Source organism: Thamnophis elegans, chromosome 16 (assembly GCF_009769535.1).
Source record: "Thamnophis elegans isolate rThaEle1 chromosome 16, rThaEle1.pri, whole genome shotgun sequence".
NCBI lineage: Eukaryota > Metazoa > Chordata > Lepidosauria > Squamata > Colubridae > Thamnophis > Thamnophis elegans.
In genome coordinates, this window is record NC_045556.1 from 147,787 (window position 1) to 161,483 (window position 13,697).

Consider the following 13,697-nt stretch of genomic DNA (forward strand, 5'->3'; position numbering starts at 1 on the left):
CCTCTGCTCCAGCCCCACCTCTGTGTGAGGGCAGGCTCCTCCATCCTGAGGGCTCCGCCAAAGGGCTCAAGGGACGGGGCGTGTCTTCGCTGCCAACTGCCAGAAACTAGGATGCCCTGGCGCTGCCTCCTCGTCCCCAGAAGAGGTCCCAAATTGTCAATATTCACAGCAAACAAGTCTTTGGAGAAGAAGGGCACAGCAGGCCTTGAAGGGTATTGCCACGAAAATCAGCAAGCTGCCCACTCAAGCAGACGTCATTTGATGGTGGGGCAGGCTGAAATCTGGCCAACAAGACACACACACCCCCAATCAATCTTTGGCAAGCAAGTTTCCTTTTCTTCAACAAGTATAAATGGGCATTCAGAAATATTCTCTCTACTGCTTAATAGAACTGCTGAAGAAATGGAAAACAAAATTACACTTGAAGTCACTGGAGCCAAGGAGGGCCTTACTCCAACTTTTATAAAACAATTCTGGCAGCAATAGCATGAAAGATCCCTTTGTAAAAACCACCCAGTCCACTCCTAATCTCCATTTGGTTCTCGGCTCCTTGGGGTCCACATATACTTAGGCATTAAAATTATTTGATGCTGCATTTTTTAACTATCTCAATTGTCTTTTGGGGGAAATATGTAGCTTTCTTCTCCTTTCCACAGAAGATTCTTTGGTACAAGATTATTATTTTCTTTAAAGCCTTTGCATCAGACAAATGGGGGGGGGGGGGAGACAGTGCCGGACTGGCCAACGCTCTCAGCTGATCCGGCAGCCTCTGGGCTCTTGCAAGGCAAAGTGGGGCAGGGGAAGCTGGGAGGGGGACTGTCGGTCTTCTCACCAAGCCTACCGCCATCCAGACCCACCACCAGCCTCATGTCCTAAATGTACATTTCCTGTCACCTGCAAGAGACCCACCCGGGAGTCACATCTGGGACCTTTGGCCAAACCTTTTCCCAATGGAAACGGGAGGGAACTGTACCAGCTAGCTTAGAATTTTGGGGAATACGACCGGGGGGGGGGGGGGGGGGGGTTTCGCTTCCCTCTCTCTCTTGCTCACCATCTCACTCACTCGCTCACTCACTAAATTCAGAACAAAACAAAACACGAGATACCCTGTCAGTTTGCCTTACAACACGCAAGGCAGCTTAAAAGTCATAAACTGCACCCTGAGCACAGGAAAACAAGAACACTAGAACAATCTTAAAAAGAGGTAGCATCAACCAAGAGCCATGTGGGAAGCAAGAGGATGCGCCGCTGTGCCTTTAGGGGAGGGGGGCTCCATCCGAGCACTGGCCTGAGGACCATGACCCAGGCCAATGGGCCCCCGTGCTCAGGACCAGCGAGGGGAATCAGTGGGGGGGGAGCCCCAGGGCAACCTGCAGGGCACATGGAAGGCCTCGTTCTGGACTCCAGAGAAACTTCGCAAGTAAGGCAAGCAGTGAGTTCATAACTATCTAATGGAAGGCACCGTTACCGCCAGAACACCTGGGGGCATCATCTGGCCAAGGGAGGACAGCAGAGGCGGAGACACACACACACAGAGAGACATCCTGTCTCCCCAGCTGCGGACTCCAGAAGAAGGCACTGACAAGGCAGGTGGGACCCTGGGGCTGGGGTGGCCCCCGGGTGGCCCCAGAGCTACCTGCTGCCTCTGCCCTGCTGGCCCTTGGAGTGACCCTCTTTTGGGGATCCTTCTGCCCAAAGCCAGTGGGGCAGCTCCCTCTGCTTCCCAACACAACTCCTTGGCTCCCAGGCACACGCTGGCTCTCCATACATTCAGGGAAAGGACTCGGGGCTGCCAGGATCGCCAGCCCTGCAGCCACAAGCAATACTTTCACACAGCAAATGAGGTAGTGCGGTTGCTTCCTTTGGCGTCTGCTTTGGCAAGCTGAGGTAGATATCCAAGCAAAGGGGGCACCTTTGCTCCAGTGACAGAGAGGAGAGCCACCCTGCCCTCCTTTCACATTTTTGCACACTGGACATTCACTCGGGAAGGGAAATACGAAGAGGCAGTGGAAACACGGGTCGCCTGCTGGTCCTCAGGCAGCCCATTGAAAGCTTGGCCTCCCAGTTCATTGTTCCCTGAAAAATGTCCCCCCGCTGCCATTGGCAGCCAGTGGCGGCTGGAGAGGCCCAGGGACAGGACAGCTGCCTGGGAAGGAATCTGCAGCCCCAAAGCCGGGAGGGGGGTGCAGCTCCTCGTTGGACTCGTGGGAGAACCTTCCCGAATCCCCCGTCTCGTGGCTGCCTTGGCTGTTGGCTGAATGCTCGGCGTCAGTTCCCAGGCTGCAGATCACTCGGGCACATGGCTGCAGCTCTTCGCCAGTGAGCACGGCTGTCCCTGGCCGGTACAGGAAGGCTGCTGAGGCCAGCTGCCTCGGGGCCTACAGGAAGAAGAAAAGCTGGATGTTTGATGCAGCCCCCACCCTGCCATTGAGCCTGCCTCCCTAGCCAAGTAGCCTTCTTTGGAATGGAAGGGCTCATCTATTCCTGGGCTGGCCTAAGGGAGACAGCTGATCTGGCTGGGCAGTGACTGGTCCTCGCACATTACCAGCACCTGTGACTGAGGAGCTGAAGAAGGGAATAAGATTCCTCCAAAGAAGCAGGAGAAATCAAAGAAGGACGTTCTGGTTCAGAGACCCCAGGGATGCCAGCTGGAGTGGACGGCCGTGGCTTCTCCCAGCGCAAGGTCCCTTGCCAAGCCAGTTACAACTTCTCAGGGGCCTGACCTGCCCCGGCAAAGCCTGCTGGGCACACGCCTGCAAGGGAAGCCCCCTCTCTTGGTAAGCAGCCCCAGAGCACAAACTTCATGCGCAGCTGCAGCCTAGCTGCAACCTCACGGTGGACGTCTCACCCGGGTATTGCCAGGCTGAGGGAGGGGGGAGGGGTCTTAGCTGAATTCACAGGGAGTTCAGACCTGAAGCTGCCACCACCGGAGAAGGATATGCAAGAAAGACACCCACCCACCCGCTTTTCCAGGCACTTAGCCTGCTGTATCAGGGGAAGAGCCAGCAAAGAGCAGAAGGCCTGGACCCCAGCAGAGGCCACCATCTCCCCAGGAGGTGGCCCTCCTCCTGCACTGGTCAACGGGGCTGCAGCTCTCACCTCCTCTGCTTCCTCCTTCCAAGAGCCACGGAGGAAGAGCCGTTTCTTCTGGGCTCTCTTCTTCATGACTGGGCCAAAGCGGTTTATAACGAGGTCAGTTCCACCCTGAAGGGCAGGAGAGACTTCCGTTATTCTCAGGGAGAAGGCGAAGGGCCCAAGGCCAGCCTGCCCCCCAGGCCCACACCCCAAGAGTCAGCTATGGTCTGCCACACACTGCTGGACGCTCTCACTGGCACAGGCCCTGCTGAACCTCATGGGACTTACTCCTGGGAAAGCAGGCAATGGACAAAGCCCCTTTGCCAATCCCCTGAGTGCCAATCCCCTTCGCGAGTGAATGAACCTACATTGCTGCCAGCAGACAGAAAAAGACCAAGAACTCTCCCCCAGACCAGGGAGGGAAGAGAGAGCCACGGTCCTTCTGTGGGGCCGAGGGATCACAAAACTGTCTTTCTTGGATACCTATCCCACCTGTGGCTGCCAGTATTAAAAAATGCAGGTAAACCACCAAATGTGGGGAACACAGCACAGGTAAGGACCGGGCCAAAGGCAAAAGAAGTCCCATCACAGCTTTAGCAGCCTCTCCAAGGTGACCCCTGAAGGGTTTTGCTGCTGTCCCACATCAGGACCCCCCCCCCCCCAAGAACTTAGAAAGTTGGGAAGAGTGGACAGGATATCCTACATGGAAGGGCTATGCATGAATAAAACCTGATGTACATGGAGAGCTGGACTAGAAGCCACAGTGACTGGCTCTCACATCAAGGTGCTTAGAACCCATTTTCTATTTCTTTCCTTTCCCTCAAAGCCCTGGGAAATTTAGTTCCAGGGCCCCTCCTTTCCCTGCAGCCTGCTCACTCCCTTTTAAGGTCCCCCAGAGCGGTCTTCTCCTTCGTGGACAAGGACAAAGGCCCCCAGACCCTGCAACGCCTCGTCCCCCGAGATCTCTCCCATATCTTTGATTCTGCAATGGGGTTAGCCAGTTGTTTTGCTATAAGCCACCTCACGAATTGCAACCGAGCCAGAAAAGCAAACAAACGTATCTTTGTACCTTGGCATCCAGAAAGCCTCCCCCTGTCATCCTGGGCAAGAGTGACCGCTCATTCTCTGCCAGGCTTTGAAGAGCCTTGGCTCCCACGGGGCTCCTTGCAGAAGACTGGCTGCCACTGCCAGGGAGCGGGTCAGGGCTGGGCTGGCTGCTCTTGGAAGGGGCGGCTTTCCTGGGGAAGAGGAAACCGGTGGTTAAACTGCCCTTCTAGTTCGACCGCTTGATAAGCTCCGATCCACAGCAACCCCATTCCGAATGAAGAGGGCTGTGGAGGCCTGACAATGGGCGGAGGGGCAGGAAGAAAGAGGAGAGAATTCCCCCCCCCCCACCCGATATTGCAAGGGCTCCTCTAAGCTCCCCCTTCTCTCCACCTGCCACTCCCTGGGACCGTCAAGGTTAACGGTGGGAGGGGGTTAAGAGACAGGAGAGGTGCCCGAGCATCCCAGTGTCCGAAAGGGGCAGCCAAGCAAGAGCCTGACCAGGAGCCCCTCGGTCCCTCTGTCCCTGAGGCCACGACGACCTGAGCTTCCACCAGTGAGGATTTGCTCCTGGTCTGCGTACAGAGACTCCGATGCGCTCGCACACCCTACGTTGGCACTGGGGGCCTCGTACTTCCCACCCAGCCTTTCACTCACACACCTGCAACAGGTTTACCTTGCTTTGCCACGGTAGATCAGGATGAGGATGCAGACCAAAATGCACACCAGGGCAATGGAGACCCCTGCAATTATGCCCGTCATGGACCTCGGGTCCAACTGGTAAGAACCAGAACGAGCTGCAAGAAGGAAACAGGCACTTCTGTCCCAGGGGCCTCGGTGGGATGCCCAGAGCAGGAAAGCCCACTCCACAATGTGCCAGGCTGCCCATTCTAGGAGAGGGAGGAGTGGTCTAGTACCCAGGGGGCAGGGGGACCGTGTGACGCATGCAGGTGGGGCCAGGGGCTCACTTGTGTCGGCCTCCGCGGAATCCAGGCGTTTTGGTCTTTGGTTTGCCTCCTTTGGCCGGACCGCAAGTTCCACCGTGCTGGAAAAAGGCCCTTCGCCCACTTCGTTGGATGCAGCGAGTTTGATGAGGTAGATACTCCCCACCCTGAGGTTCTCTAGTAAAGCCATGGTTATCGTCCCTGCAGGGAGGAGAGAGCGGAGATGATGAGGTGCCAACCGTTTCTGTCTCCCACCCTTCGCCTGGCACAGCCCTTCAGCCCGTTTCTGCTCCCGAGAGTCTTCCTTGTGCAGGATCCCTGTGAGGTCTACGACTGGCCAAGAAGACGTTACGGAGTGGCAGCCGACCCACCCTTGTTATCGGAGCCTGACTTCCAAAAGAAGAGCCTTGCTAGCTCTCCAAACAAGATGGTCACTTGGAGCCATCAGCCCAGCAGACGAGGGCTACCGCCTCCAGGGCAACAGGTGGGGCAGCCATGCGGTTGGGGAAAGCGGGAAGGGACCAATCCTGGCACGCGGAGTCTGCAGGCTCCCACTCACCTTCCCGATGCAGGACATGCCACTCGCCTGCGATCCAAGCTTGTCTGGAGGCATACAAGATGGTGTAACGGGAGACGACGGTTCTGATGCCAGCTGGTGGCTTCCAGGAGACCAAGGCCGTGTCTTCCTCAATCAGCGTGGCCTTCACTTCCAGGGGTGGACCCGCTGGGGCTGTGGGCACAGGTAGGCTGTCAACGAAGCCTCTGGGGCTCCAGAGGCCTCACCTGCTAGAGCCCGAGAGGCTGTCCTGTGGGCAGGAGTAGATTCTCAGTCAACGAGCACCAGGCAGCAGACTCCTCCTTACCTTCTGGCAGGGTGGTGTGGTAAACCACTGGACTCCATGGGCTGGAGAGCTGATCCACATGCAGCCGAACGGCAAATTCGTATCTGGTATTTGGCTCCAGTCCTTGGACCATCAGGTGAGTCTCTAACCTGGACAGAAGGAACCGGTCAGCAGGAGACCCCTGCCCACTGCTTTTTGCAATCCTCGCTGAGTGTGCAGCAGGGGGAGGGATGCACCTCAGCTTTGCCATGGGAGGGGAGGGAGGTGCGGCACTGGGCTGGCCATACAGTGGCAGGGCTCCCCCTTCTTCCCAGTCGGGACCCGGGGTTGCTCCTCTGCCTGGACTGAGGGGATCGGGCTGACCAGTAGCCCTTTCCTCATGCAAAGCCACCAATACCCCACAAAGGCAGATTTCAATGTCTTCATTGAGAGAATGCCAAGCAGACCTTTCAGTTTAAATATGCGATAACCAAGAGAAACTCTCTTGGTGCTTCATGCAGGCCCCCAAACCAGGCATGAAGGCGGCCTTTCCAGCGCAGAAGCCACGGCGAAGGCAACGATTCGGGCTTGTGTGAATGGAAGGGGTGCTGGCCAGCTCCTCGGAGGGGGGCAGGGTGAGGACAGAGCAGGTGAAGGAGGCTCACGCACGTTTGAAGGTAGAGCACCAGAGACGCATTCTGCAGCCCCACGGGGTGACAGCGCAGGGTGTAGTTGATGACCTGCGCCGAAGTGAAGGCAGGCCGTCCCCAGTGCAGGAAGATGGAGGAAGAAGAGTTGGCTTTGGCATAAAGGTGGTGGGGGGGCGGAGGGGGGGGGCACCAGGCGGTCCCGGACAGCTGCAGAGAGAGATGAGATGGCCTAATGTGAGGGAAGCAGATCAGGACTCCCCCATTTTTGAAGAGCAACGGTGACCAGAGGCTCATCATCAGAAGTCCAATCAGGGACATCTTCTGCAGTCCCCGTGCCCTGCATGGCTTCCCTCCTCCAGGCTGCCTTTCCGTCAGGCCCCCGTCATTTGCACCAGGGGCTTCCGGCGCTAAGGAACAGAATGGAAAAGCTTCAAGCCAACCTCTATTGTTTTGGACCCACATTGTCCCTTTCTCAGGCTTTACAATGTTCACATCATTCCAAAAGATTCTGGACGTGCCACAATTACAGCAGAAAAATGAGCTGGAGACTCACACACGCAGCTGGCGGTGCTGACGGTCTGGTCTGCCTCGTAGCCTTCCTCCATGCTGTTGTACGCCAGCAGCCTCAAGTGGTACTTCCTTCTGGGCTCTGGACAAGGTGGAAGAACAGCTGCTTAGCACAATAGGACCCAACACTGGGAGGGAAACACAACATCCTGATCCTCACTCAAGTCTCTAGACGGGCCTCCTCCAACTTGGTAGCCCAGAATTGCAGCCAGCCTGGTCTGATTAGAGTCTGCCTCCTCCTCCTCCTCCTCCTCCTCCTCCTCTCTTTCCTCCAGCAACAGCCCCGAATTTGCCCCTCGGACTCATTACTGCTCTTGATCGTGTCTGGTTGCCCCATGGCCACTGGTCTCCCCGGAGGCCCTGCGCAAGGACTGCGTGAACACAGCAGCGCACTGCATCCACCAACAGGGAGCTGAGAATGGGGGAGCCAGATGTTCACACCCCCTGGAACATAGCCGAAGGCCCAAAGTCTCCGCCCCCTGAATCTCCTAACCAGGAGGACTTAGCTGCTGCCTTTCATGCTCCACAGTCCTGTGGTTAACCCCCCTTCAGACGCATTGTCCCCAAACCCCCGGGCTATGGGGCAGGCGGTCAAGAAACAAAGCCCACCTCCACCCCCAACTGGACCAGGATCACTCTAGCCACAGCTCCCCCCCGCTCTCTATCTACGAATATCCAGCCAGCCTCTTCCTGCAGCAGGACGCCAGAGGGGGCCCTTCCCCTTCCTCCTCCGAAGAAGCCACAGGCCTGGAGGGGCGGCAAAAGGTGGCCGTTCCAACCAAAACCTCTGTGGGAAGATCAAGACTATCCAGTCAGCAAGGTCCCTGGAGTCCCGCAAAGACCCTTTACCTTCAGCACCACTTTGGTTTCCTTGGAAGAAACGGGGGGGGGGGGGGGGACAATCCCCAAATCTGAGCAAGGCTGTTTGCCTCAGAGAGAGAGAGGGGGGGGGATCTCTTCACAGTTTCTCCCTTTGAAGGCCAGCCCCCCCCCCCAAAGCCCCCTCTTCCCTTCAGCTGCTGCTGTTTCCAGGGCCTCCAAGGGGCCCCGGAATGAGGCCAGAGGTCAGGATTAGGTAAAACAAAGGAGGAGCCCAAGGCCAGCCTAACCTCCTCCTGGCACCTCCTCATCCCAGCTGATGGAAGGATTGGGAAAGCCCAGGAGGGGGGAGGTCAGCAATCAGGTGGGGCAAGGACCGGGGAGCTTCAAGGCCCACCAGTGTTTCCCCCCCCCCCCCGGCAGAGACGGAGAGGCGGGGCCTCTCACACCCACCGCCCCACCCCACTTTCCCAGGCCTGGGATTCCATTCCCCTTTTCCAGTTCTGTGGCCGTCTCTGCCGGTCTCTGCAAAGGATGGGTGGGAGGCAACATTTAATTAGCTGGGTCTTTAAAAAAAACACGGGAAGGTAATTGTCCAAGCGATGCCCGTGGGGGTGATGGCAGTTTGCAAAGCGGCTGGACCTGCGTGGAGCTTCATGGGACAGTCCAGACCTGCGTGGCCAGCAGACCCTTTGCTCCGCTTCTGCTGCGGGCACCCCACCCCCAAACTCCAAAGTTCAGCCCAGGAAACTTGCAAATGTTCCTGCTGGCATTTGAGAGCTGCTGAGCCTTTCAGGGAAAGGGGCCCAGGCTCCCCACCAAATGTCCAGTTCGGACTTTTGTCTTCCTGTCAGCTATTGTTGAGCCCCCAAGACAATCCCCTCCTCCTGCCGCACAATAAACTCCAGACCATCATTCAAGAAGGGGCCGGCAGCCAGGCTGCTCTGACATCTGGGTCGTGGCCTTTGACCCGGGACCTGGGGCTCTCCCAAGCCTGCTCCCAGCAACGGTTGCCCGGTGAGGGGGAAGGGTGGGAACAGCCCTGCAGAGGGAAACCTGACACTTAGAAGGGGTGCACTGGCGGAGTGAAAACAGGATCCACCCCACCACGAAGGGGGCCCGGCTACGGATGGGGGTGGGGTGGGGGGAGAAGAGCTCTGCGGGCACTGCTGGCTCCAACAGCAAGATATTTCAGAGACACACACACACACACACAATGCATGCATGCATGTAAAATAACATTATAAATTATAAAGTCCATCCTTGCAACTTGCAGCAACCCTGAAGGTTGCATTTCTGGCACCTCTCAGCTGGCTGGGTAGATAAAGGGTGCTGAAAGGATCCCTCCTCTCTCTCTGGCCTCCCTTCCCCTCCTCAGGGACAGATCCCGGAGCTTCCTAGGAGAGAATCTGGCCTCTTGCTCCCCCTCCCTCCCTCCCTCCCTCCCGGTGCTGGGCTTTGTTCTTCCAGAGGAAGGGGCAGAAGAGGGGTCTCTCTTTTTCTGGAGCTGCTGGGGCACAGCCTGGGCTCCGATGCCAGTCCACGCTTTGCTTCTCATGCCAGTGTGGAGGGATGCAACTGAGGGCCTCCTCCTTGCCCTTGATCTGATCCCTGCGCAGCCTGCCTGCTCAGCCCCTGTGGCGGCAGCGGTCACACCGCATGCCCTAACCATGCAACGCGCCCCTCGCTTTTGGCAGCCAGGAGCTCCCAGTGTGTGATGGCTAAGTGATGGGCTTCTCCTGTTGCCCAAAAGCAGATGGGAGGCCCTGCCCCCCCACCTCCCTGAAACGCCTCCTCACAAACCTCCCAAGGCTTGGCTAAAGGGCCCCCGTCTTCCCTGGAACAAATGCTGCCCATGGAAAGGGTGGGTTTCAGCCCAACAACTAGGAAAATGTGCAGAAGAGAACAGAGCCCCCCCCCCCCCATTCCAGAGATCCCTCTGATCTGGTGAGCGCTTTCCCCAAGAAATTGCTCTTTTTGAGAGAGTTGATTTCACTAGGTCACTCCTATCGGCCTCTGGGTCACTTACACTTGGGGATTGTGTTACACGTCTTGTGAAATGGATGGTACAGATACATCTAAAGAAAGCAGGATGGAGTCATTCTGGCTGCCCTCAAAAGCCCAACGCCCCGAGAGGCCAAATCGTGGCTCGTGAGGATGACTGCAAATCTCGGTTTTCAAATGCTTCCAACCAGGCTAGCTAGCCAATAGTTATTTCAGCAAACCAGTTGGATAGGATGTCCAAACTGGGAAATGCAGCCCCAGAGAGCTGAAAACTCCCACTATGGGGTTCAGCTTGAGTGAACCCTGAAGAAAGGCAGGGCAGAACCCCAAGCCTCCTTAGGGGCTGCAGCCAAGAGTAAAAAAAGAAGAAGGGAAAGAGACAAGCCAGACTCCCCCAAAGCAGCCTGGGCCTCGTAGCCCCTTCCTCCCTTTTGTTGCTGCTCATCCCCCGCTTTGTAAGATGAGACCAGGGCCTCAGACAGCTCACCTCTCCCAACACCATTCAAATGAAATTACACAGAAAGAGGAGGGGGCAGGGTTAAGGGGCACCAGAGCCCCCAGGCTGACTGGGGACGACATGGTCATCTTAAAGCACCTGGTGGGGAGGGGGGGAAGCTTGACAATTTTTGCAGTTTAGTTGCAATAACAATATAGAAACATAGGAAAGGGAACAAACAACAAACAGTTTCGGAATGTCTGAAGCTGCGGCTAGTAAGGGCTCCGCAGAAGGACAGCGCCCACTGGTTGCCCACTCAAACGGAAGCCCTTGTTTCAACATCCAGCTGCACAAACCAGCAGGGGGGTTCCTGCAAAGCAGAGCAGCCCAGGTGAACTGTGCATTGAAGGGAGAAGGAAAGAAATGCGCGCACCCCCCCCCCAGGGGAACACAAGGGGGTGGGGGAACAGAAAAGGAAAGAGGCCAGGCAATTCCACCGTCCTTTCGTCTGCAAAGCCCACTTGCCTGGACAATCTCGAGAGGGCCTTTGCCAACTCAGCATCTCTGGATGTGCTAGGACTACCATGCCCATGCTTGCAGAGAGTGATGGGGGCTGTACAAGAGCTTGGCATTTCCAGCTCAACACAGGAAGGGAAGCGGGATTCTTTTCATTCTGAGGCTGAAGGATCCTTTGCTGGCGCTACCAACTCTTGCCTAAGGCAGAAAATCTCTCAACAATCCTTGAATTTGTATGAATCCCCTTTCCAAAATCTTAACCTCTGGATGGTAACAAAAGCTATGAGCAGAGAGAATTAAAACTTTTCATCCATGTTCAGATGTTCCTTTTTGGTTTTAGACACAGGCAGCCACCAACTCAGGTCTTCTAACTCCGGAACCCCTTTCATATGCTAATGGCACTTAACAAATTGTCCCTCCCATCCGACTCGGCCAGACCTCCAGCAACCTCACAAGAGGAGCATCTGGGCCGATGGGTTGATTGATCCCCCAAATGATCAAGGTTGACTTCATTTCCTCAGGCAGACAGTCTCTTCAAAAGCCTCTGCTTTTTAAATTGGGATTGAAAAGCGCAGGGCTCATCTCAAGGAAATACAGCGTAATTCCCAAATTGTAAGCACCCGAGAACAAGTCTCTAGCTACAACTGCATTCTAAAGATTCTTCACTGAGAAAGGAAAAATAAATCTGTGTTTTTCCCCAGGAGTGAAAACACAGAGGAAAAATGACAGAATAAAAGCACAAACATTCCCCCCCCCCCCGCTTTCACCCTTGCCAAGAACGCCCAGATAGAGGGACAAAGCCTGCAGGTACCTCCAGCTCTGCTTCCAGCTGCACCACAAGGAAGGATGCTGGTCAGTTCTAAACCCAATTTGGCCACATTTTCCACGAGACACGCATGGTGAGCACAGAAGCAAACAGGCAAATCTCTCCTAGAAGGCGCACAGCAGCAAAGCCCTTGTTAAGCTCGACCATCACATCAACCTTTGCAACTAAGAGACAGGAACCACTTTAGCGAAAAATAAAAATGAAAAATGTTTGAATTTCAGTCAGCATGATGATCCCTGCTGGGATGCGAGGTTGGCTGTGGAGCTCTTTGGGGCTGCTGATTCTGGGGGAGCCAAGGGGGAACCCACCTGCCTCACCCTCTTTGACTCCCCCAGTGGTGGCCACCTTCTCTTGCTGACTGCCAGGTGCTACTATGCATTTGAAGCATAACGAAGGTCTGGGGCATCTTTTCACCAGGAGGAGCCTGTCAAGCCTAATCCAAGGCAAGACTCTTGCCCAGAAGGAGGAGAAGGAGAAGGAGCTCACGTATTTCTCCCTTGAAGCCTTCGGTGTCTTCAAAAAGTCTCCCCTCCCGTGCAGTGAAAAGACCGTCTCAGCTGGCATCACTGTCACTCGCAGCATAGCTTGTAGGGTGAGAAAATTACAGGACGTTATCTGAGGACTCCAGAAACAGCTCTGGGCATGGAGGCCCAGAACAAACAGGGATTTTCTGCAACTCCAGCTGGGTCACACCTCCTGACCTTTCCCTACAGCCAGCCTTGGCCCCCTCATATGGCGTCCAGGTGTCACTGAAGGAGGGCCACCTCATTGCTCGTACCAAGTTGGAAGGAAGGAAGCAATCTTGTACAAGGTGAAGCTTCCCTTTGAGATTCTCCTTTGCTCCAGAAGTGGCGACTCAGCAAAGAGACAGGAGGAGGAAGGATCTACATCTCTCAGACCTCCCAGCAGATTCTTCATCTCTCTCTGGGCATCAAGTGGCAGCTCAGGTGTGCCCGCCCATGTCGGCACAGTATCAGAGCAGAGAGCTAAAAACAGAACTCGAGCAAGTGAGCTGCAATAGCAGAATTAGCAATACAGGAGGTGAAAGCGTCTTTTGTTCAGGAGACTTTTGTCACTCTCCAAACTCTGGGTTCCCATCAAAGATGACCTTTCCGTCTAAGGCAGCTTCCAAAATATCTTATCCTCTTCCTGAAGAAATGATGGCCAAGGCAAATCAGTGGGGAGACTTTATGAGGAAATTTAAGTTGGCATCTTCTGAACTGCTTAGAAAGTCCAGTCTATTTTATGCCACGAAGCAGATCAAGCTTTTCTGGCCACAATGTTCTCTCTCTGGCAATGCTTAATTTCTGGCATAAGGATTTTGTTTCTTAATGAAAACAACGCCGCCCCGCCCCCCCCCCCCCCCCACTTTGGTTGGGTCTGTGTTTCCTTGAAATGAAAAGACCGGGGCAGAGAAGGGCCCTCCACAAATTGCATGACGTTTCTTTCGTATCCTTTAAACTCTTTTCATTTCAGATTTTTTTCTGATATTAATTCAAGGTGGAATATTCACCGAGAGAATATGCAGAGTATAAGCTCTCTCCTCTTGCAGATATGGAAGGGAAAACATCTCATTTCAGGCCACAAAGGAATGTTCTGTTCCAGAATCTCCATCCCACCTTGGGTGGTCAATGCCTTGGTTAACACCTCCGATGACCTGCAGCCATAATCGGGCAGAACCTCCAGACTCCCCTCTTGCCCAGCCTTTGAAGCCCTCCTCCCGTCTTTCATGGCCCAGCATTTCCTTGGCATAATTGGGAAGCAAAGGGCTTAAGCCCTGGAGACAGCCCACCTCCACCTGGGCTACGTGGCTGGTGGAAGAGGGTGGATCTCGGCCCTCAGCTATCGACACTTTAGACTTGCCCTCAAATGCCACAGTTAGACAGGCTCTTCCTTTGCCTCCTGGCTAAACTGCCTCAGCCGGGGAATCGGCAGAAAGACTCCGGCCATCTTCTTCCACTTGGCAACTCCTCTTTCAGCCTTATAATCTCCATT

At 55.3% G+C, this 13,697-nt stretch overlaps 1 protein-coding gene across 1 annotated transcript in view; it reads right to left on the bottom strand.

Annotated features, from left to right (window-relative positions):
• Positions 1–1,018: 1,018 nt before the first annotated feature.
• The window catches only part of PRTG (protogenin), a 30,345-nt gene continuing 17,666 nt past the window's right edge, over positions 1,019–13,697 (bottom strand). The window contains 10 exon segments of the mRNA XM_032232797.1: positions 1,019–2,378; positions 3,100–3,204; positions 4,145–4,313; positions 4,796–4,916; positions 5,088–5,264; positions 5,623–5,793; positions 5,927–6,054; positions 6,554–6,720; positions 6,722–6,741; positions 7,088–7,183. Coding sequence (XP_032088688.1) covers positions 2,067–2,378; positions 3,100–3,204; positions 4,145–4,313; positions 4,796–4,916; positions 5,088–5,264; positions 5,623–5,793; positions 5,927–6,054; positions 6,554–6,720; positions 6,722–6,741; positions 7,088–7,183 — 1,466 coding nt within the window. The 3' untranslated portion in view covers positions 1,019–2,066.